The sequence below is a fragment of the Halichoeres trimaculatus genome, unplaced genomic scaffold (genome assembly GCF_033239565.1).
Source record: "Halichoeres trimaculatus isolate MK-OKI-2021-1 unplaced genomic scaffold, fHalTri1.1 fHalTri1_scaffold_4, whole genome shotgun sequence".
Taxonomy (NCBI): Eukaryota; Metazoa; Chordata; class Actinopteri; order Labriformes; family Labridae; genus Halichoeres; species Halichoeres trimaculatus.
The window spans coordinates 10992394-11016816 of NW_027437182.1; the positions used below are offsets into that span (position 1 = coordinate 10992394).

The window sequence follows — 24423 nt, forward strand, 5'->3', positions numbered from 1 at the left end:
AGCAGTCATTTTGTATTCTGTACTTCTACTGGACAAGTTATATTCCTGGCATTTTACACCTTCATTCAAAGAAGACAGGCCAGTGGAAAGAGCAGGAAACAGAATGAGAGCAGGCAGTAACATGAAGGAAAGAGGCTGTGGGTTGGATTCATTTTTTGGTTGGATTGGAAGCTTGTTTCATATTTTACAAAGAAACATTTAAGTGTTGGATGTAAATACTAAACCCTGGCTTAGAAACAAATTTAGGTAAATGTGAGTTGAAATAAGCTAGCAGTATTAAGTGAGCCGTCTGCAGGCTGCTCTGAACAGCTTGTCTGGAAGCAAGATTGTGAGATTTATACAACTTGTGACATCACCAATTGGAGAATCTCCTCAAAAAGTCACAATAAACACATCATGTACCGCTTCTTTGTCCTTTTCCTAACTTGCAGGCTAAGATTTGGGGTCTGAAACAATTTTTCATTGCAAACAGAAAAAAAGTTTCTTGAGACAACAAAAATCTGAAAATTAGCAAAACACCCCTTTTTTAACCAAGACACACTCATGTCTAACGTTGCGTACCCACTAAAAGCATTGAGAGCGAATGTATTTGCACGTCAAGTGAAATCACGCCGCGCTAGACGCTTGAGTTTTGACGCTGGTACAAATATGCAAAAAATGCTCACCGCTCGCCGTGGCTCTGTTGCACGAAAAGTCTGCCATCATCATTTTATCGTCGAACATGGTTCCGATCACCAACATTACTGCTCTGCCGAGAAGTCAGCTGTGGGCTAGGCCCCGACGTTGGTACTGGATGCATGCTACCCTACGGAGACAGCTCTATGCTCGCCCTGACACAGCGTCAATTTGCGGTTTTAAATTGACTTTGTATGTAATATCAAAGCACGAAAAATTCACGACGCTTTCGGTGGGTTCACATTGTAAGATGTGCAGCATATCTATTGACAGCACCTCCAGGATTCGCAAAGCTGGACACATTCACTGAATACAGAACTAGGGAAAGCGTCTACCTAACCAGACACAGTCTCCATACAACTTCATCTCTATTTTCTGGGTCTAAATACTGCCAAACTGTGCCACACCACAGGTTGTCATCTGTCATCTCTGCTTGATTACATCCAGGTAGTAGAGTACTGTAGCATTGTAGAATTGAGACATTAACCTACAGCTGCAACTAGTGGTGTGTGGCTGTACCACAGCTTAGCCCCAACAAAGGTTTTATTTTGGGTCAACTATATCAAAAATAAAAATAATTCATGCAAGAGACTAGTAATCCTGATACCAGCTAGTGAGAATGACAACAACACAGGCACATCTCTTTGTGAAAGAGACTCAATTCTGTTATTTTGAGGTTCAGGCAATAGTTTGGGTAGCAGAGAGGCTAGTTTAGTGATAGCTTTTGTAAATAACGCCAAATCCACAACTAGGAGGGAGCATTCTACAGCAAGATCCTGTTTAATCTTCACCAACAAATATCTGAAAATTGATAGCTAACTGTTTTGTCAAATTTACAGCACTGATGTGTAGGGTAAGAAAGGGAGTAAGCGTTGTGATTGAAACATCAACAATTATCTGTATTGCATGAGTATTTAGGGGCGCATGAGGGGTTTTCAAGTGATCTTGAAAAAGTCTCCCCTATAGATGCCAGATCGTGATCTACACTTTGAAATGACATTATCAACCCCAATATAGGTTATTTTGAAATGCTACATTGAAGCTACCCATTCGTGATTGATTTACAGCACATTAAAGTCTCCATGACAACACCACGCGGGCCGACAAATTTTAGCAGTGAGAAGATTGATCTGTGTTTCTCTCTGCTGAACATTATTTCTTCAATCAATTCTGTGATAATGTTGGACACAGGAGCCTAACTGTCGGACGGAAAAAGGACAGAGGAGCAGAAGAAAGCTGAATGGGAGAGTGATACAGCCCGAGTTAAAGGCTAAAAGGACTAAGTTGTATATCATAATGTTCATTCCAACCCACAGCATTTATTCTGCAGTGGTCTGTTCAAACTTGAGAATCTATCAGTAAAATGAAGAGTGAGGTTACGTTAGCTCTGCTTGGTAGATGACTGGCAGGACATAACCAGGGTTCATTACCATTACACATTACCGGCATGTCTCACAGCATCGGGCTGCCAGTGGCGCTACATTTGGATGACTACTAAACTACTTTACAAATCGTCAGTTTGCTTGTTGTCAAATTGGCCTATGAATAAGTCATAGGCCAACATAGGCTATGTAAGTGAACTGCACTGTACCTTATCTCGTCACGTTTTATCTGGTAAAAACTTGCCTTGAAAAAGAAAATTTGTTCCAAAACAAAAACACACCTGGTTAAGTTACATCTTTATGACAGTGTGTGTCCGGGCCAGAAGGTGGCGAGGCAGTCCAATTAACATGGATCCTCCTCATAGCATCTTTAAAGTAGATTTGTTTAAAGTAAATTTGACTCCAACGTGTCTAAATTTGTGTATATTCCCAAAACCCAGAAAGCAGCTGTCATGCTCAGGCTTTGATTTGGGATCAGGTTCCCTGGCTACAAACACATTTAAAACAAGCCTGAGGCCATGGCTGGCCAGGCTGACGTCGATTGGCAATCCAGTGACAGTTTCACCGAGGTGAAGACTCAGGTCTTTCAATCTTTGAGAGTGCTAACAGTCGTGCTCTGTTTGCAGGGAACACTTTGCTGCCCATTTGAAAGGTGAGGGTGTGCTGTTTGCTCTGATGAACCTTTAGGGCTGAATAGAAAGGAGCTACAGGTGTGACAGGTTTATGTCCCTGTGCTAATCCAGTCAATCTTCATGTACACACTTCAGGGAATACAGATGCTCCTGAATGTGTTTTTCTGGGAGTATAAAGTGTTAATCCAAAATCAATTATATTATTTTCACCCATAGAAAACATAAGCATAAGTATGAATTAAAGTCATTCATATTGAGCCTGATTGATGTCATCCATCTAGGTGAACAGGTTGCTGACTCTAAGCAGCGGGCAAACCTCTGTGCTTCTCCTCATCCTCTTTCCAGCTTTTCAAAACCCTGCACTATGACAACCTGTGTTCTACAGAAGAATTTACTATTCCCCCCTTCACAATAAAATACAGGCTAACAAAAGCCTAACTTTATAACTGTTTCCTTATGGTATCATGACTTTATTATTGTAATAATATGACAGCTTTCTCAAAACTTTCAACTTTATTCACAGAAAATTAGGACTTTGTTTTGTTTTCACTTTTTTTCAAAGTTATTACAAATCTATTCAACAAAAGTGTGGGGTGGATTCAAATTCAAGAAAGACTTTCTTTCTCTCAAAACAAAAAGATTAAAGAACAAAAAACTGAAATGTCTCCTTGACAGATGTTTTTAGTTACTTTACCTCATGTTTTTCTGTTATATTTTAATATTCAGTCTCTCTCCTGTTCCAGATTGATAGTTTTCCTGCGCTTCTTTGTTATACACAACACTTTTTTCATTATTTTGTTCCAAATCAACTCATTTTCCAACATTTTTTTTTCACAGAACAAACCAAACAAGCCGAGGTTAACGGTTAGAGGTAGTCTTGGCTGGCTGCCAATCAACTGCTGTTAGTCACACATGAAATAATACAGCTGTAAGACAACTCCAATAACAACTGGCAGTAAGCATAATTACAGAGATAGACCAACGTTACTCTAAGAGCCCATACATTCAACATGAGCAGAGGAGCTGGTGCTACATGTAACGACATCACAGGACTCCTCAACATCCGTTGGTTTGACAAGTGGTTAGTAATAAGACTTTTGTCCAGCTCATCAAACGTGAGGATTTTACTTCTCTCATCAATGAAACCTCAGGTTTAACCTTTCTACTTTCTGCTTTTAGAGTTTCTTGGCTGTCACGCAGCACTGCTTGGCAGAGCCGTCAGAGCTCGCCTGGTTCAGAAGTTTATGACCTGTATTTTTGTAAGTGGTGTTGAACATTTGACAATAACAGAGAGATAAACTGATGTGTAATCTTGAGAACTCTTCACATTTCATCATCAAAACTGCTGACACCTTAAGCCGAGAGGCGCCAGATTAACCAAAACACCAGCTTCCCACTATATAACACATGACCAATACAGGTCATTTGTTTACCTCTGCAGTGGGAGAATGAGGAGTGATGTAATGATGTAAGGACAGCTCTGTGATGGTGTTCTTTGGTCTGCTGTAGAATAAAGTGGGCTCAAAATGACAGAGGGAAAAATGTGTCAATTGATCAGGGGTTTTTTTTTTTGGTCTCATTTGAGCCAAAGCAGATAAACCATTTGTCCTGTACCTTGTGACAATGTCCCACCTTAACCTTGTGTTTTTTACTGTTGTGTTTTTGACAACTGATGTTTTTTGGCCACAGATTTACTGATGATGTTTTGGGGCACCTCTGCCTTTACATTCTTTCCATTGTTCAGTGTGACTTAAATACCCATCCATCTTTTCTCTTTGCTTGCTTCTTGCTTTTCATTGTCACTGACTTGCACTTGACTGTTTGTCCTCTAGCTTATTCTATTCCAGCAATGTTAGAAAAGTTTCAGGAGTTATTTACATCATTGATTATGACATAATCCACCCTGTTAAACCCAAAAGTTCATTTTACTCCCCCCACAGAAGCTTTCTAAAAACATAATGACCAAATGTTCTGCAGATGCAGGACAGTCAAAAATATGAGGCCAGAAAGGATGTTTTTTTGGACTCATTATAATAAAGCTTTCAAAAGTACAAGAGCAGAAAATGACTTGTTTTTGACTTTTAGGGAAATATCTACATTTTGGCCTTCCAGTGACCTGAAACTTACTGCTTTGGTCGTCTTGTGTCTAGTTAGCTTCCTCTACAATCTCCATTTTCAGTCATTATCTCCGTCCTGTTTGTTATTATCTTGACATTTTCCCTCCATGCTAAAACCATCATTATCCTTGTTTTCATGGACTTTTTCACCCTCACTGTCTAATGAGTTTGGTTGGTTATATTTGGAGGTGAATTGTAGAAAAATATTAAAAAAACAAAAGGAATGCATCCATTCTGTTTCTTTCCACAAGAAAAGTCCACAGTGACTGGTGTTTTTGATATCTAAAATGTATAGCTAATTCAGATTGTTGCTCATAAACATGAAAACAACAACATGTAGAAATCCACTTTGATGATCTCAAAATTATAGCTCATCCCAGCAGCTTCAAAGGCATCAGGCTGCAAATAACTATTCAAGCCAACTTCTGTGAGTCAGGTTTGCTGGGAAGACATTTAAATTAACCCCCCTCCTCTCTCACACACATTATGGACTATGGGAGCAGCCAGGTGCAGATTTCCACTCAGAGAAGCCTACCTACCAGGCTAACACAAAAGAATACCAGGATTTCAACAGCTGGATCCACTGTCGAAAGAAACTGGGGTAGAAAACAGAGTATGACTCAAAGATTGAACCTTCTGGATGGAATAACCTGTAGCTTTATGGCTGCACACTGCTTTTGGTTGAGTTAGTGTAGAATGAAACCATAAAATCATGACAGCCACATTTGAGTGGTTGCTCTGGGGGAATAATAAAGAAATATGAGATTGCAGTTGGCCTCATTTAGAACCAAACTCCTTCCTTTCTCCATCCTTGTACTCCATTTGCTAATCCTGCCGGTCATAAGTCATAAGTCTTGATTAATAAGAACATTTTAAGAAAAAAAAAAAATGTCAACATGTGGTTATCTTAAAAGACTGTCTTTGATCATTTCTTCACAATACTTCTGTCGTGAAGGCCTTTTAAAGACTTAATGAGTGATTTTGAAATAGTCTCACTTTGTCTCTCCAAGCGAGAGACAAGTCAACCAGGCAGTAGGTGCTCATGGGAAACTAAGGGGCCGTTTACACAACAATGGTTTTAGGGTGAAACGCAAAAGTTTTGTTGCATTTTAGCCTCCTGTCCACACAGAAACAGCGTTTTGGCGGACCTAAGCTACAAACTTTTAAAAACGGCCTCCAGAGTGGAATTTTTCCGAAACGCTGCTACACCTTTGCAATGTAAAAAATTAGCCGGTGTTTTCAGTGGAAATGCTGTCAATCATTGTTATATCCGATATATCGGCCGATATATATAATAAATTCATTGATGTACACGGGATATATACTGTTTATAATCACAAACCATTATAATACCCATATGATTCAAGACAGAGACAGAACACTATTAAATTAAAACGAGGAACTAATTACAAAACTGTAAACCAATGATAAATAATGAAGAACAAACTGTAAACACAATAATAAAAAAAGAAGTCAAACTTTAAACACAGTAAGTAGAAAAAAAAGCCAAACTGTAAACACACAATGAGTAACTTACACAACGCTAAAACGCCATATTATAGTCTTACATTAGATAATGGTGGACGTGTGAATTAATAGTAGCATTTATCTGTGTTTATCTCTTTAAAAAAAGCAACTAACATGACGATAAAACGTCATTCTATAGTCTTACATTACATAATGGTGGACGGAGGGGGCGGGCACTCGGGCAGTGTGCAGCCCAACACACAAACACACAGGAGCAGGAGTGACAGAATCTCCGCGGAGCAAATTTTTTTATAATCGGCTACAATTTGGCCGATGTTGATTAATCGGTGATAGGCATAATCGTTCCGATTGATTAATCGGCCCGACTGATTAATCAGCTCTACTTCTATGTTACATGTCCTCAGAGCCTGACTGCTGTCACAGTAGCGCATAGTGACATCAAGGTGATAGCAGCTCTAATGCTGCCTCAGTCTACTTTGCTTCATTGTGCAGGCTGGGTGGAGATGGCTCACTAGGTTCTAGATGATAAAATCTGATGACGCACAAGCTTGGCATGGGGACACCTCAGCACTTTCTCCTTCAGCCCTGCTCACTTATTCTTTCCATACATTTTCCCCACAGAGAGACTGAAAGATGGGGGATACTCCCTTATAATATTACTGCTCATTTAGAGGAGAAGGTGCAGCTGTGCAGCACATATACTCAACAGAGTGGAATACATGACAGAGTGGGTGATTTGTGTGTGTTTGTGTGTGTTTGTGTGTGTGTGTAAGCGCAGAAACAAGGTGCAGATTGTGTCTAGGAGAGAGACTGTGACTGGCTTCAGAATGACTCGATCACACTTTCATGATGTGGTGAAACAAGCTGAAAGTCAATGCAGGGCTGACAGTTCATCACATCATCCCGTAAACACGGCTGCAGACTGGGAGCTGTGTTTCATCCCTCAGAGTGCAGAAAGAAAGAAAGAAAGAAAGAAAGAAAGAAAGAAAGAAAGAAAGAAAGAAAGAAAGAAAGAAAGAAAGAGACACCACAGGATGAATAAGAAACGCTCGTCTCTTGCCTCAGGCTCTCTGCTTTGGTCTCAGATGTGAAGTGATAACGCACAAATCCACTCTTCAAGCCCCCCGCTAGTGTCACAACCAGATGTTAACCACTCACATCTGGAACTCCTGTTATTGTGCTCCCACAAACCCCCACAACCCTGCTCCTTGTGTTTCAAGCCTGTTTTGGTGCAAGCAGATAAGTACTGTGACTAACAAAACTCATTAAATCTGATAGCTGTGGCTATCTCATCAGTCCCTGTACATTGTGAGGGTTTCAGGCTGTTTTTGTTCATTTTACTCACTAACCCTTGCAGTGGTGTTGTTTGCTGGGTTAATGTGGTGTCATGAGTGCACAGATGACCTAATTTTAGTGCCATTTGTGTTGTAACACATGAGCAAACCTCCTGAAGAGGGACAGAGGGAGGGAGCCTTTAAGGAAAAGACAGCTGTTAAATTTCAGAGCTGTTGACATTTTGTTATAAATTCTGCAGAATAAGAAGTCAACATATTGACTTGTTTGTAACGACATTAAGGATAAACAATACTAATATATGATTCATAATGCCTCTTCAGAAACTAATGGCCTCCAAGTTTATGTCCATGTTTTATTTCCTACATACCCAACATGGTGGACACCGTAACAGGGGAACCCTCTGTCTGTTGTTTGGAGAAGCTCATGTAAAAATAAACCTAGACAGTTTGACTTGCAGGTGATTTGACGCCTATGAAAACAGGGTTTTGTTAGCTTAGCATTTACAGTAAAGCATAGTTCTTGATGTCATTAAATTTGAACACAGCTTTTTATGTTTTTTTCCTCACATGGAGGTTTGAGTCACTCCATTTTTTCCACTGGTTTCTTAATCATTTTCTACGTCTGTCTCCTCTCTTCCAGCATCTGACATTTAGCAGATGCCTCATGTGGAGCACTGGGAGTGGAAATATGTTCTCCTAATTTAATAAACAACCACTAATCTGTGGGACAGTAAAATATTTAACATATTATCCTTTACTGGCACAAAGAAATCAAAATCGGGAAGTGTATTGCAAATGACCAATAGGGGGAGCCCCGCCCAGGTTTATACTTGTGTCATAAAATCCCTGTAGTTGTTTTTTGCTTATGTCCATTATGCGGAGCTTATACTTCTGTGTTATATTATTGCTTTAGCCATATCCCTATTTCGACACATGAGAGCCTGACATGCACCTCCTCCTAAATGTAACTATGCATTGAAACAATGTCACAAGCCCTGTTATTGATCTGCTTGGTGGCATCATACCCTGTATTTTCAACATTTTTTCACAGTCCTTCTACATTTACATTTATTACACTTCCTCCAACGTCTCCTCTCTTTTCTTATTTTATAATAACTGCACACATTTGACATTTTTTGCCCATAGATCTCTGTAGAAAAGATAGAGCCAAATGTAGAAAGCCACACTGCCTAAATGCTTTGTCCACAAGGGTCTAAAGATATCACACTGAAACTTTGTCATCAAACCCTACTTCTGTCAGAATGAGTAGGATTATTTGGTCACTATTATTTCTGCACTCCTTGAGAGGAAACACTGTCTGCACACAGTACACAGTCTTGTTTTCAGGATATTGTGATGATCTGTCAGCTCTGTATTGACTCTCAGCTTGTTTCCTGCACTGATTTCACTACATCATGAAAGTGTAAAGGACTCTATTAGCAATGTTCTTATGACCTGACAGCGTGTTGTTACTTCTTTATAAAGTCTTGTCCTCACACTGTGAATGCTGTTGCCCCTGCTGTTCATACTGGTTGAAAGTGAAAGGCCTTCAAAGATAACATACAGTCACAATGAGAAATTTTCAGAAATTGTCAACTATTCTATACTGCATACACTTCACACCTACTCGCACCACACATATAAACCTGCAATGCTCACAACCCTTGAAGTCATACCTGGAGAGGCATGCTCCCTATGTAACTCCCCCTATCATTCATCTTTTACTCCCAAGCAGGCTGCAGAAATGACAGAAAGATATTAGATCCACACTCTATTATGTAACTCACGTCACACTGCACCCTTCGGTGCTCAGAAATTCAATTTGCATGAGAATCTGGTCCCTTCTCTTGAAGAATCAAATTGCAGCAGCTTCATGTCTGCAATTAAAACAAGAGATTACGTCGCCCTCCTAGATGACATCATCCCAACCAGCCTGTAAGCATGACATCATCGTCTTGGTATGTAATCCCCCCCTGAGGTTTTCCTTGGCTTCATGTGCTGAATCTCATTCATTATTCATGAGGGGCTTCCCTGTCTGATGTGCAGGGACATGTTTTTTAGACAGAAGCAGCTCCTAGTGTTAGCTGCGGTGATGATGCTGTGGCTTGGAATCAATTTACCCCTTAAAAAATGATGACAGGGGACATTTAACACAGTAATGATGAGATGTTAATACAGTACTCAGATGCTACAAAGATAACAGGACCTACTAGGAAAATTTGAGCCAAACACATTTTAAACCATATGTTTTAGAAGACAACATTTTAAAAGCGAATGGGTTTGTTTTGCGAAAAGAGAGTAAACAAAGATACGATACTGGCTTAAAGAGGAAGTGGCTTCTGATCTGCTTATACCAACTGTTAAACAAAATTAAGCCAAGATACGTCAAAACAACTAGACCCACAGAGCATCTGTAACCTAATTATCACATAACCAGGGCTTTCAAGCCGTTTTAATCACTGATGTTCAAACTTCAATAGCTTATCACGATCATTAATGGCATTCTAACCCCTAAAATGAATCGTTTTTTCTTTTTTTGTTTCAAAACAGCTTTTCAAAGTATGGTCTGCAGAAATATTAATTAACGACATTCAAACTGGGCTCTTTCCCCTTGCCATCTGTTTCATCAGTACCAGCGAAAGACTGGAGAGCCGTGTAACTGACAGGGCATGTTAGCACAAGCTAATCACGGTGTTTGAAAACCTACCTGTTAGCAGAAAGCCAACTCGCGTCGCTCTTCCTCCTGTCCTGCTCCCAAAGTGCCTGAAAGTGAGCGAAAGTGGAGTCAAGCTTCACCCTCGTTTAGGAAAAAGCTTTATCTGTTTTGTGTTTCGTTTCACTTTGTTTCTGCCTTTCTTCCTCCGTACTAAGTCCGCTATCGTAGCTGCTCTGGTGCTAATCAGTGATAAGCTTCCACTCCCGATCAACAACACGCAAAGTCACCTGCGCACTAGTCGCGCTGTGATTGGATGATGCAATCACGCTTACTCTCCGCCCGGAAATGTTCCAATACCAACATCAACATACAGGTTGAGGTGGGGCTTGAGGCCTTAATTATACAGTCTATGATTGAGTCTAATGTTGATGCAGGCCCAGAAACTGATACACATGTATAGAGGCCCAAACTGACCAGAATTATACCGGTAAGAGTTGACGTTTTATTTTTTAGGAAAATCCTGCAGACCCTACATTTTACCCTGTACGTTTACAAATTATGTTGGATATAAAGAAAAAAAAAGAAAAAAAAGAAAGAAAATGCCAATCTTAGAGTGGTCCAGTGGAATATTTTTTGTCTTTCAAATGTGCAGTCATGTTATTTTCTATCATAACATCAGAGAGCAGGAAGATCCTGCAGCTACTTAACTACAGTGTGTCCAGATGGACAAAAATAAAAAATAAGTAAATAATAAAAAATAATAATGATAATAATAAGGAAAGAAAGAGAAAGAAAAGTGTTTGATCAAGTGTTTTTTGCCTGGACTGCATTAGTAAGTCTTGCAAGTAGCATATCAGTGCTGACCCTTGATTCAGCTGTTACAGGTGGTGTTATTACTCCTGTTAATAATGAATTGTACTAGAGGCACCCTAGGCTAAAAAAAAGGATGAACTTTTACACTTTGAAAATATTTTAATCAACCGTTAAAAACCAGCTAATTGTCAGAAATTAAGACGTTAAGTAATAATATTGGATGACATAGATAATTTTGCCACTTTGAGGAGTTTGGGACTGTAAGGGTATGAGATTGATTTAAACAAACCCTCCAAGCATCAATGATCAAACAAAAGCTTTATCATCAAAATCATCAATCAAATCAGATTATAAGTACTTTACCATTTGTTCATTTCTGAAACACTGAAACATCTTCATGTAAGGGTAACATATGATAAGGACGATGTCATTCTTTCTGCAGCTTAAGATGATGTCATTCTTTCTACAGATGAAGATGATGTCATTTCAGAGAATGATGTCATCCTTTTATTCTAAATTCATGCTGTAGGTGGTGCTTTGTCTGACATCACACAGTGAGCAGTGAAGCAGATTCTAACTTAATTTTGGACCTTTTGAAGTAGACTTTTAATAAACTGGATATCTATCACATTCACAGCTGCACTGCACAGCTGGAGAGTAATAGATAGAATTCCTGGAGGAGGTAACAAAAGAAGAGAAATGTGCTAAAATGTGATTGTTTCCAGGAAAAAAGCATGACTATTAGCTTTGGCAAAGAGTTGCTGTTTTTAGAAGTCTTTCCCAAGAATCCAAACTATGTGGATGTGAAAAAGTGAGGATGTGTCTGCTTGTTTTTATCAAGTTAAAAATAGACTCCATCAAATATCATTTTTTAGTTTTTCCATTAAGCTCCAAAGTCTAGCATGCTGGGTTTTTTGCATTTTAATTTTGCCTTTAGCATAGATGACCTTTTAAAATATTCAGATTATCATTCTGTAATGAGGTGGCTAGCTACAACACAATGTAGCAGACACTCACTAATATTGCAAACAGAAAATCTGATTAACCAGTGACTGAAGCTGAATTTGGCAAAACCAAATAAAAAGAAATGGGTTCTCTGCTGTTTTCATAACAACGGCCTCCTCAGAGATTATGTATGAGAGTGAAACCAGGTGCTGCAGTTCCCCAGCAGCCTATGCAGCATTCAGTGACAGAGCAGCCTGCTGGTTGTAATGAGGGAATCTGTCTCTATAACAATCAATGGTCTGTGAAATCCAAGTGAGGGGCCTCCATCATGACGCAGATCAAGGAAATCCATTTGTAAATGAATCTCCTCTTTGCATAGGCAGATGAGGCAAGCACACAATGACGCATCCTTTCTACGTCATAAAGTTTGATGGTGACCGCAGGCAGTATCTCACTTCGATGGTGACAGCAAAAAAACCTCTTCAGCATTATCTTGATTATCTTTAGGCTTCCTGTGCCTGACCTTGTCTTACCCTCGGTCTGAGCATATTTCAACCTGGGCCACAAAATGGGATGAAAGTAAGTATACTTACAAAAAAGTTCCTGTCTTGAAAAAAAGTTTTTCTTTCTGTCTGGTTATGTCTATCCAGGCCTCCTGTTTTTTGTATTATTCTCTGGTTTCCTCTCAAAGAAAAGCAGAGCTTCACTGGAAACTGTACTCTGTCCATGAGAGTGTAAAAAAATGGCCTAAACAGGTCTGGTTAGAAGGGTTTGAAAAGATTGTGCAATAATAAATTGGATGCCTGACATCCAACTGCTCTTCTGTGTTTCCTCAATCTCTTTCTCTCATGTCAATGGAAAACACAGAGTGAGTACTTGTTTTTTTTTTTAAGTAAGAGCAACTTAAAAGTTTTTGTTTGTAGGCAAAGATGGACCATTAGAAATGTCTGTTAACTGTAATTTTATTATTATGCTCACATGCTGGACTCTTCTGTGCTTAGGAGGCTGAAGTGCTTTTTTTAACTGTTGTGTTCCAGGTTCAGCTTAAATGTTAGATAGCTGGCACATGATAATGTTGAAAATATGTTCAAATCTGGAAATAGCATGGGCCATCGAAATGATAACCCAACAACCTGATAACAACAGCTATGCTAGCATGTAATGATTACCTCTCTTAAACCACATTAGCAAGGATATTTGTCCTGTCCTGCTGTATTGTTTACTACCGAATGATATTGCTAGCTTTTGGCTAATTCTCAGCTAGCAATACCATTAGCTTACATTACCTATTGTTTAAGAGTAGCATATGTAGACAAGTTATGGTCAGAGATTTTGTGTTGCATTCTGACTAGACTGGATCAAATATTAATGTAGTCTCCACCACTTCACCCATTGTTCCACTTTATCATTACTGATACAGTGGAACAATAAACTCATAATCCTTATATCTTCCAAACTGCAGAGTAAGAAAAAAATCTCTGTGAGTATACAGTGTGTGCCAATAGCAAAATTGGCATTTCAGACCCAAGCCATTTTTGAACCAGGCTGTAAATAGGCCTTTTGATGCTGTGAAAGTCTGTTTTTTGGCTTGGTGTGTACATGGTTTCTTGTCTTTCTGCAGCCATCCTCAAGCAGTTTCTCGATAAACAGCCACTTGTAGCACTTCTGCATAGGCTTCATTTTTCTAAACCGTATGTTGCCCCTTGGATCTGACCATAGACTGTATAATAAATGTCTACAGAAAGTTACTCATATGTTTCTGACACAGAGTTTTGAAGCAAATAGATAGCAGGGGCCATGTTGGAAACAGGGCTGGCTTTGAGCCTCCGTACAGTGTGTGTAGAGAGAAATTAACTATTCAGATGGGAGACATTTTTTGTAACAGACTGTAAACACATTTATTTCTGCCGTGAAAACACCTTTTTTTTGGCTTGGTGTGTATGTGGTTTTGAAAGGGTTGTCACTTGATTCTGACAAAGAGAGGACTCTCATTAGCGACCCTTTGGGGCTATACTATTTTCTACTTTTCATATATGACTACCGAATTTAGCGCTGCATTGTATAGTTGAATAAACTGTCATATAGACTACAGATGCTAGCCTGCTATCATGGATCACCTGCTAACTACCAAGACTACCAGCTCTCTCAACCTACACCAGGTACCAGCTGGTGAATGAAGAAGCAGATTGTTAGGTTTCTTACATGTATGCGACATGCAGCTAAACATATCAGAGTACTTGCTGGGATTTGAGCTTTCCTCCAGGGAGAAATGTCTGGGAAAAAATTGGCACCTGTATGTCTACAGTGAATTGTTGATATTGCATCTTTGGTAAAGAGAGCTTGTTTGAAAGCTGGGGATTGGTTTTACATAATTTGACTTTCTCCACAGAGCTTTCACCTTTCTTATGGATACAAAGGTATTTAAATCTCCCTTTCTCGAACACTCACTGTTTAAAAATAGAACCTGGATGACAACATTGGGAACACAGACACCACTATATCAGGAAGCGATTATGTTCTGCTGCAAATTTTTTGGACAAACCCAAAAATATGTTGAATGTGACGCCACATCAGCAGCACAAAACATTCATCATTCAGTCTTCCATGAAGACTTTCTTTCACAGCTAATACGGACGAGGAAATACTTTCCATTAAAAAACAGCATATTAACTACACTGTCTGTTTGAATATGGAAAATGAGGTTGACTTAGTGGTGTGGCCAAAGATCCACATCTGGTCAGAGATTTTTATTTCCACTGGGGAAATAAAAAAGAATAAAAAACCAAACCCATAAACCTGGGTAAGAAACTGACAGCAGATGACTGTTTGCATGCCTTCTTTCCTTCATTACCTGGACTCTTTTCAACAAACAAGATGTGTTTGTTGATTTAACATTCTGCACATCAGTCACTGACTGTTCTGTTACCATTTCAGTATTTAAGGAAAGCGGTAAAAGAAGTAAGAACCATGAGCTTTTAATGAAAATACTAATGCCCCAAGAAGACTTATTGTAGAGTGGAGGCTAAATGAACAGTGATTTTGATTGTTCATAATGTAATATAATATTCCGAATCTGAGTATTATATAAGAAACATTATTTCTTAATAATTTAGTATTTCTTAGTGTCTTGATACATTCAGAGGAGAAAAAGTCAGGTGCATGTGCATATTTTGACTTGACTGTTTCTGTGTGAAACTGAAAAAGATTTTGGTTGTTTCTTCTTTTTTTCCTTTTTGGAAGTTTCTTCTCACCGGGTTATCAGTCCGCAGCAAGAGACTGTTGTGAGTTTGAGTTAATTCATGAAGAGCAGAGGACAGCAGCTGCAGGCTTGCCCGTTTTGCTTCTCCAGAAAATTAATCCAAAGGGAGATTACTGATACATGGAGATATTTTGCAGATGAGCAGCCACTTGTAGAATGTTTGAGGTTTCCAATTTTGATTCGAGGACTAAACAAACACACACACAAAAAAAAATTGTAACTTGAGTTAGTTCTTCCAGAGGTACAGAAAGTGAGCTGTTTAATGTCACTGACAGCCTGGAACTCTGAGACATGTCTGTGAAATGTCACTTTTGTGAATCCTGGTTACCAGCGCTCATCTGCCAGTTCAAACCTCAGCAAGCAGAGCAAACATAACCTTAGTCTTAATTTTATTGTTAGACTATCCTTTTTCTGACAGTGGAGCTCCAGTGTCCACCATCACTGCAAAATAAATCCAATTAATCATTTCAGCAGAGAATAACACAGATCTCTCTTCTCACTGCTTAACTTTGGCAGGTGTAGTGTTGTCACAGGGACTTTGCCATAAGTGGATTGGCCAGTTTGTCCATGGAAACTGAAAAAAAAAAAGCATTTAAAAATAAATCATTTTGGTGCTGATGATCTCACTTTGAATTGTGAATTATAAACGGGCAAATATACAGTATTTAAGTGAGACCATTTCAAGATCATTTATAAAGTGCACAATCTTTAAGTTGAAAAATTATGGAAACAATGTTTTTTAATCATTAGCTTTATCCCAATTAGTATATTTTTCCTCATCTATAGATAAGAACAGAAGTCTTGTAACTAAAGTCATACATAAACACACCACCTTCACTGACGTCACCTTTTTTTTTTAACCTCCCAACTGAGAGTAGTCTGATTTTCGTAGTGTACCTGAACGCATCATCAGGGGGCTCGTTCGCTGTTGTCTCACAGCCTCTCTTCTCTTCTCCCTCCCGTCTCAGCCCCAGTCTTCAGTGTCTCTCCGGTTCACCGGGAGCTTGTCACACAGCAGAGGACTGTGAGAGAGAAAACGTCTGTTTTTGTTGATTCAGGCGAAACCTGGACCCAAACATGGACGGTGAACTCTGACAGAGGCGCTCTCGGAACTCACCTGAAGAAACTCCTAACCTGGACAAAGGAAGAAACCTGGACACAGACGCAGAGGAAATCCCAAAGAACAATGTAAGGAAACGTACTTTATTGCATAGTCTTACTTCCATGTTGATGAAAACCGCCTTCATCTTTCCGTAACGCATTTAGGATGTTGTAGTCGCGTGTAGGACTCTTTACAACGGTCTTTCACACATACCGGGGAAATTACACACCCACCTGCGTTAACATGCCAACTTGAGTGCTTTTCCCTGTGGGTGGATAGTGTTTCCTATGTCTGCATTTTTTGTGTTAATAGCAGTTGAACTTGTGAGGATAGAAAAGTTAGCAGAAAAAGCCTCTTGAAGGGAGGACAAGCCCTGGCGCGCACGGAGCGGATCGAGGCGAGCAGGCAGTGAGTCAGATCAGGATGAATAGCTGGAAGATCCGTGGGGCAGAGCTTCCCTAACATGTGGAAAAAAAGTCTCACATAGTTGCTTCTGTGTTTTTTTTATTTTTTGTTTGTAAGTCAAACGTTTCCAGCCCGGGAAGATCAAGCGGGGGCAAATAAGGGCAAGATTGTGGTTTCACACTCCAGTTGTAGCAATCATCAGGGCATCCATCACTGCTGTTTTAGGCAACATGTCAGATCACAGATTAATGGTAGTGGACGTGTCTGGTGTCAGAGTTAGTTGTGTTTTCTAATGCAGTAAAGGAAAACAGAAGAATTTGAAAGAAACCCGGATGGATTCTGAAAGTTGTGATTTGCAACCGATAACTTAAAATCAAGGCAAATTTATTTATTGAGCACATAAAACATGGATTAGTTACAAGAGGTGTAAAGAGATGAAAATCAGGGCTTATGTTAGATTTTAAAATAACAATGAAGCTGACGACAAACGGTTTTAAACGTGTTACTTAGTCCTTCACTGACTCTGTAAAGCCAAATACAATATATGATAAGTATAGACTTACATCAGCTACTGCATCCATAATTTCAGGGTTTTTTTTGGCTTATTTACTTCAGTTTTTCTGACATATTATGCTTTTAACTTCTACTTTTCTAATGATGTTTGATGTTTTTTTCATCTCAGCTTTCAGATTAAGTTTATCAGTACAAAATTTAAATAAGTTTAAATTGACTGCACAGAAGTAGTGCCTTTGTGGTCTGGAGTTCATTCAGAGCATATGCACCATTCACATTTCTTTCACTGAGTCACACACAGTGATGCACTTATAGCAAAAGATGCATTACACAGGACTCTGATCAGCCAAAACATTTTGACCACCTAATGACTAATGTATAGGTCCTCCTCTCATTAGTTGTAAAATATAGACTCCCCTAGACCTCTACAGGTCTGCTGTGGTATCTGGGTCCATCATGTTAGCAGCAGATCCTTCAAGTTCTGCATGTTGCAAAGTAGAGCTTCCATTGACTGTAGTTATTTTTCCAGCACATCCCACAGACACTGTGCTAAATTAAGATCTGAGGAATTCCACAGACCACCTTCTTCCATTGTTCTGATGCTGAGGTGCTCTTTGTAGGTCCCTTAAGCACAGAGGTCAACATAGGCACCCTAACTGGGTAAATACAGCCCCTTACACAACAGCCTATGTGTTCTGACACTTCTGGCACAATCAACTTTATTTTTTTTTACAGCATTTTGAGCTTCAGCAGCTCTTTTCTTGGATCAAACCACACGTGCCAGGCCCCACTACCCAAGTGCATGGTTGAGGATTGGTCTTCCATGACCATGTCGCCACTTTTTGTAGATACTAACCTCTGCAGTGGAAACACCCCAGAAGAGATGTAGTTTTGGATACGGTTGCCAGTGAGTGGTCCTGTCATCATAATTTCTTTCACATCCAAAAATACAGCTTTAAGGACAAGATGCTCACATGCTGAACTTATCTGACCTACCGACAGCGTTGTAAAGATAATCAGTGATACTAATCCACCTGGTCTTTATATTATGGTTGATTAGTGTACATAGTTTGTATTACAACAAACCTAATCCAGGAATGAAGCTCACTCACTTCAACACTTCAGGAGCTGGAGATCAAACCAACAACCTCCCACTTGAGAGATGAGATTGGGTTTTTTTTGAATGAAGTATTTAATGCAAAATGAGACTACTGCTTATATAGTTTAAGAATATAAGTATGGTTAACTAGATGAGTGATGTTCTCTGTCATGTTTTGCTTAGTTCCTATAAACTGGCAGTATTTAAATTTCACCTGAAGGGTGTGAAGTTTTAAACTTCAACCCAACATCCTTTTTGTGAGAGGAGCAGAACCAGATTGTAATTATCCCTGTGTTTATCAGTGAAATCCATGAGATGTAAAAGTGTTTGCAAGGCTGGAACACGTAAAGTAATATTCTGTGGGAGGATCTGTTTATACTGTGACAGTTATCCTATTAAAGTAACTGATACATCTACGTGCTGTGATGCACATCACTTGGCAAAGATTATTTCCAGGTAATGTTATGTGTTTGAGAAATGTATTTTTGGCATATGCATTAAATGTTCCTTGATTAGCCAGGCTTTGAATTTAATTTATGCATGTTTAGTTTCTGTCACAGGTTAATCATCAGGTTGACGTTAATTTATTTGTACCTGTGGGTATGGATTTATTCTACAGCAAGAAATCTTAAGTTCTTTGTGCAGTATTTCACTAAGCCAAACATTTCCTGCATTTATGTAATGACATATTCACTGAGATTCAGCCATTTAGTTTCCCTTTTTTTGTTATTATTCAATCGTTGTGTTTTATCTACGCGGCAACCTCTGGTCTAATGACATTGCGACAATGAGACAATGCTGAAGTGCTAAAATCTGCAGTTTCTTGAGTGTCCACTTGAGGCTGGCTCCAGGAGTACAGGAAGTCACATGCACACCAAGCCATAAAAAGCAGTTTTCGCAGCAGAAATGAGTATATTAGCAGTCCAGTAAAAAAAAAGTCTCCTGTCTGAAACACTAATTTCACTGTTGACACACACTGTACAAGGGAGGGTGAATTTTTTTCTGTCTCAGCAGTTTAGAAAATAGTAAGATTGCGAGTGTGCCCAATCAGATGCACACCAGATCGGTATCGGTGCATCCCTACCAAGAACATTACTGATTATTTGCAAAAGTGCATAAATATTAAATATTCCAAAGTTCATTAAAGCTATGGTCTACGATATGAAACCCAGTTTGGAGAGCCGACTGTGGGCGAGGCTTTACCTCCCACTGTGGTAAACAAAGTCATTACCTGTTCAACAGAAACTCAGCTGTCTCGGCGTCAGTCTTCAGTCCCAAACCCCTCTGCAGCTTTTTCCACTGGCCGTACATTTCTCCAATATTCAGTCTCCGTTGGCACCTGTATCGGTCATAATTCTTCCTTGCTTCAGCCTTTTCCTTGAAACTTTTTCGTTTTCTTCCCTTGCCTGTGGAGGGTAACAGTAACAGCTTCCTGGTTTTGGTCTTCTCTGGCTCCATGACACTTCAGTAGCTGAGCAGCTAGCTGACGTGAGAGGGGTAGTGGGGAAGGACGAGGTGGGACCATGGGCAGTACGGTGAGGAGCAGGGAAGACAGGGGATTGGATGGACTAACGCACAAATCCAAAATGAGTGAAACAGTGATTCAGATTGGTCAATTATTAAGCCGTTTTGCAGCTGCTGAACTGAATGGATTTTTTTCGTTCTTTTTGGTTTTTATATTGCCTAGATCAGACCATCGGACCATAATGGCCTCAAAACGGTCTTAATGTCTTCTAGCCATGGTCTTCAAATCGTAGACCATAGCTTTAAACTTAACCAAGAGAGTCTCAAACAGAAGTCTCAGACAGAATTACCCTGTTACCTGTGTTTCTGATGAAACAAGGAAACTGTTGTGTTTGTCATGATTTATGGGTAAGTGATGACAACAAGTCCCACACCACAGCTCAGGACTGGTTTCAGGAGCTGATACTGAGGCTTTGTTGTTATAACCTGGACGTGGTGACAGGTGTGGGCTGTGGGGAGAGAGAGGCGTGTTTAGATACAGGAGATCTTTTCTTTCTGCCGTTCTGCATCCCGGTGTAAACAAACAAGGTGTCATGTGAGGATAACTCATCATGCGTGCCACTGTGTGTGTGTTTCCAGGAAGATACTTACAGACACTGTAACAGATTCTCGTAAACAGTACCAACAGTTGTTTGGAATTAACGTATAAATTTGCAAATAATCGCCTTTTTGTAAACGCCCCCAGGACACATTTCCCGTCATGGACAGCTTCACACCCATGGGCTTGTTTTCGTCTGGGTGCTGCATTTATCTCATCCACCGTATCGTTAGATTAACAGACGTGTGCTAAGCAGCTGTGCAAAGCTGCACTGCCTTTATTTATTACGTGTTTGCTCTGGTTTCGCACTTAAACAAGCAACTCAGAGCTTACAATGAAGCAAATTGCATGCAAACAAAGTCATGACATGGACTAAAGAGAAGAGACACTTTTGAGAAGAAGTAATCGCAAGAAAATGTTAAAGAGGAACGGGTTGGATTCAAGAAGAAAAGAACAAATCAGAAATAGCTGTGTCCTATTAAGGCAGTGAGTAGTTTTGTGGAAAATGACTCTGGCATATGAAGAGGTGATTTCAGGGCTTAAACAGTTCCATCTGCTGAATGGGAGAAAAAGCTTTCTCATGAATGAACAGCAGCTCTGGAGTGTTTCATTATGTGAAGAGAGGCAGAGGATGCTGTTATCAGGGTGAGATCCTGCCTCTGGTTTTTAATGCAGCTAATTAGAAAAACTGCTTTTGAAGTGCTTGCAGTTCTGCTTTCGTAGAATTGAAAGTCTTTTTCCCTGATATGATATAACTCTTGTTTATACCTATCAAAACACACGTCCTTGTCGTGCTCAAGTTCCACTGGACACACATGCTGTGACCCGTTTTTAATACCTGTGTTTCATCACTTCTGAAAACCTTCTTTCTTTTCTTTCTTCAGTGAGATTCATCCCAGCTGAACGCTGCCAGGCCATGCGCACGCCATGACCACAACCATGTAAGTGTTGCAGCATGTAGATTACAAAGTGCTACAACTGAAGTCCTGGATCAAGGTTTTGCAGACTATGAAAATGCAGATGAAAATGAAGGATGTTACTCAGAGTCAAAACGCTCATCAGGAATGGGTCAAAGGGAAAAATTCTTACACTGTCTGACCTCTAAGATTTACAAGAGGGGTCAGGCTTTTTTCCTGTGTGATTGTTTCTTAGCACTTTGATGTTTAAAATAAGTCAAAACAAAGATTATGAAACAACAGACCAACATGGCATTATAAAAGCTGAGTCCTATTCTCTGCAGCTTTGAAACCAATGTGGAGTTTATGGTTTAGGAGGATTTCAGGGACACAGTTTAATGAGAAAATGACTTATTGCTGCAGAGTTGAAGTTTAGTGGTGGAGTAGGTGAGAACAGCACAGTCACAGCAAATAAGTTTCCAGTGATTTGCAGGTGGACGTTCGTCTGAACAGCTGTAAAACAGGGCTTTGGATCATGGTCTGCATGTAGCAGGTTCTTTTGGCATTTATTTTATTTTTCCCCTTGGGATTAATAAATGTTTTCTATTCTATTCTATTCTATAGTACAGTAGGTGTCAGACGATCTGCAAAAGTCACAACTCGAATGCAGCAAAAACACGAATGCAAATGCTACAACACAACAGAAGTACTACCATAATGGAAATTGAATTAGTTATCCCAATGGACACAGAAAAGTTGCAAAAAAAAAGTAAATGATTTTCGTTTATTACTCTATCTATGATAGATAAAGCTTCATAGGGGTCTCATCTTATAATACCTTTCATAGTTCCTGCATTTTTTTTATTTACTGGAAAAATACATCTTCTTATAGTCAACTTAATGAAGCAATAACAATACCATTAAAGCTATATTTATCATGGCTGAAGGTAAAAAAAAAGAAACAATCATTTACTTACTTTTACAACTTTTCTGTGTCCGTTAGGATAACTGTCCTCTGAACTTCCGTTGTGTTGGGGCTTTTGCATTCGTGTTGTGGCTGACACCTACTGGCCACCGTATTCTAGACGTGTTTACAGGCAAAATTAATTGAAGTAATGTCTTTATTTGCTCAAGTTTTTAGTGAGAGGCTTCTTCAGCCTATAAAAACCGTTTGACTGTAACTCTGTTCAATGTTGGTGATAAGGTAACGAAGGCAGGCACAACATTTAATTTCTTCTTTTTCTTTTGGATTAACAAGTGAGGTGTCTGAGCATCTCGACTTAGAGCTGTGGTGCTGAGAAGCTGTGAATGTGAACCACTGACCCTACATCATGTGTCACAGCACAAACTTATAACCTCATGAGTCACTAACGGCGCAGAGAAGTTGGTTCACCAGTTCTTCCACCGTGTTGTGTCACTATGTGAAATCCAAACTCCCTGGCAGAGTGACAGTGAACATACCAACACCTCCCACTGCTCTCTCACCACACCGTTTCATTTGTGATTCCTTTGTGGCAGAGAGTACTTCATTATTTTATGACGCTAACCATGCAGTGCAATGTCGGACGTAATCTGCAGATCTCTCTCCTGTCACTAACTAATTCAAAGTGAACAACCAGAACAAACGAACGCTGAAGATGAATCACTCTGTTTTTCCTTCTTTTCAATTGTGTTTTGCATAACATCTAGACACACTCCCAGAGCCTCAAAAACTATATGAAGAAAAAGAAAATGAATGAATGCAATTATGTTAACTAAAGGCTTAAACAAGTTGACCCCAAATATTGATTAATGACTTTGTTGAATTAAAGATGGTGGTCTGAAAGTCTTTAATGACATCAGATTTGAATCAGCCTTCTTTAAGGAGGTATAAACATCAAGTTTAAACGTTTAGCTCTCCTTATAGCTGCAGAAGTTTGTTTTGCTCCGCTGCTGTTGCCTGGATTGCAGGACAAAATGTTGCTCCACATCTACCTATCAGATGTTCAGAGTCCAGAATCTTCTCATGTGGCTCTTTCTGCCCAGTTTTTATTTCTCAACCAACCTGAGATGGGCACAAACATTCAAGTCTCAGCGTTTTCTTTTTTGAGTTATTTTTCTGGCATTTTTGCTTTTTTTTTTTGATAGGACAGCTAAATAATGGCAGGAAATGTGGGAGGTGAAGAGTTCAGGAAAACATGCAACAAATGATTGGGGCCGCGAGTCCAATCAGCCACTGCAGTGATTGGTAGAGACCCAGGGTGCCCCAAGTCTCAACATTTTCTGATTAGGGATGCAAAAAGAAATTGATTGTTTTTGCCACAGCGTCAACAGGCTGAGGTGAAATGGGCTGGGTAAGTTTGATATAATTTGTGTGATCAGCAGCAGTGTCAGTTTTGTTGCAGGGAGGACATCAAAGTTATTGTGGGAGTATTTAACAGCACAGCCTGTTAAAAAGTCAGGTATTAGCACTGACAGAATACTTTTACATCCATGATATATAATATATTTTCACACTTCTTGTTTTGTTTTGTGTCAGTTGAAATTTGGAAACATTTAATAAATTGAATATATTTCTATTTCTTGCATGATCTTCAATCTATTTGTGCCTCACTTAACTTTTGTAACTTTGGTATGTTTGTTTTTGTTCCTTGCTGTCCTTATCGAGATGTTATGTTTGTACAGCTGTAACCTCATAATTCCTCTCTAATTTTCTCCCTCTCACTATCTCTGTCTCTGTATGTCCCACTGCAGGGTTCGGTCAATGATGTTAAGGGTCCTTTTGCATATTTTCCTGCTGTCTCACGGTGAGTTCTCCCTCAAAGAAAACACATGTTATTGTAAATTTTTATGTTTTTTTTTCACTGTTTGATGGAAGTGTGAAATTAATCTTGACTTTGAAGTGACAGCTCTATTGTAAGAAGCACCCGGGTTTATGAAGAACACTGGTTGTGATGTCCAAGTCCACTTGATCTCATGACACACAAGTCATATAAGCCTCACACCAGTATTGACATCTGGGAAATATATATTGTTAAAGATTTCCCTCATGCAGCTCCTGTGGTGAAAACCTCACATTGGAAACCTCTGTTCTCTGCTCTCCAA

General features: G+C 39.5%; 1 protein-coding gene across 1 annotated transcript in view; it reads left to right on the forward strand.

The window, feature by feature from the left end:
- The first annotated feature begins 10657 nt into the window (after positions 1 to 10657).
- Positions 10658 to 24423, forward strand: part of lepr (leptin receptor) — a 37560-nt gene continuing 23794 nt past the window's right edge. Inside the window, exons 1-4 of the mRNA XM_074668841.1 lie at positions 10658 to 10732; positions 16231 to 16450; positions 21328 to 21384; positions 24073 to 24125. Of these exons, the coding sequence (XP_074524942.1) occupies positions 21371 to 21384; positions 24073 to 24125 (67 nt within the window). The 5' untranslated portion in view covers positions 10658 to 10732; positions 16231 to 16450; positions 21328 to 21370. The remainder of the gene's footprint in view (positions 10733 to 16230; positions 16451 to 21327; positions 21385 to 24072; positions 24126 to 24423) is intronic.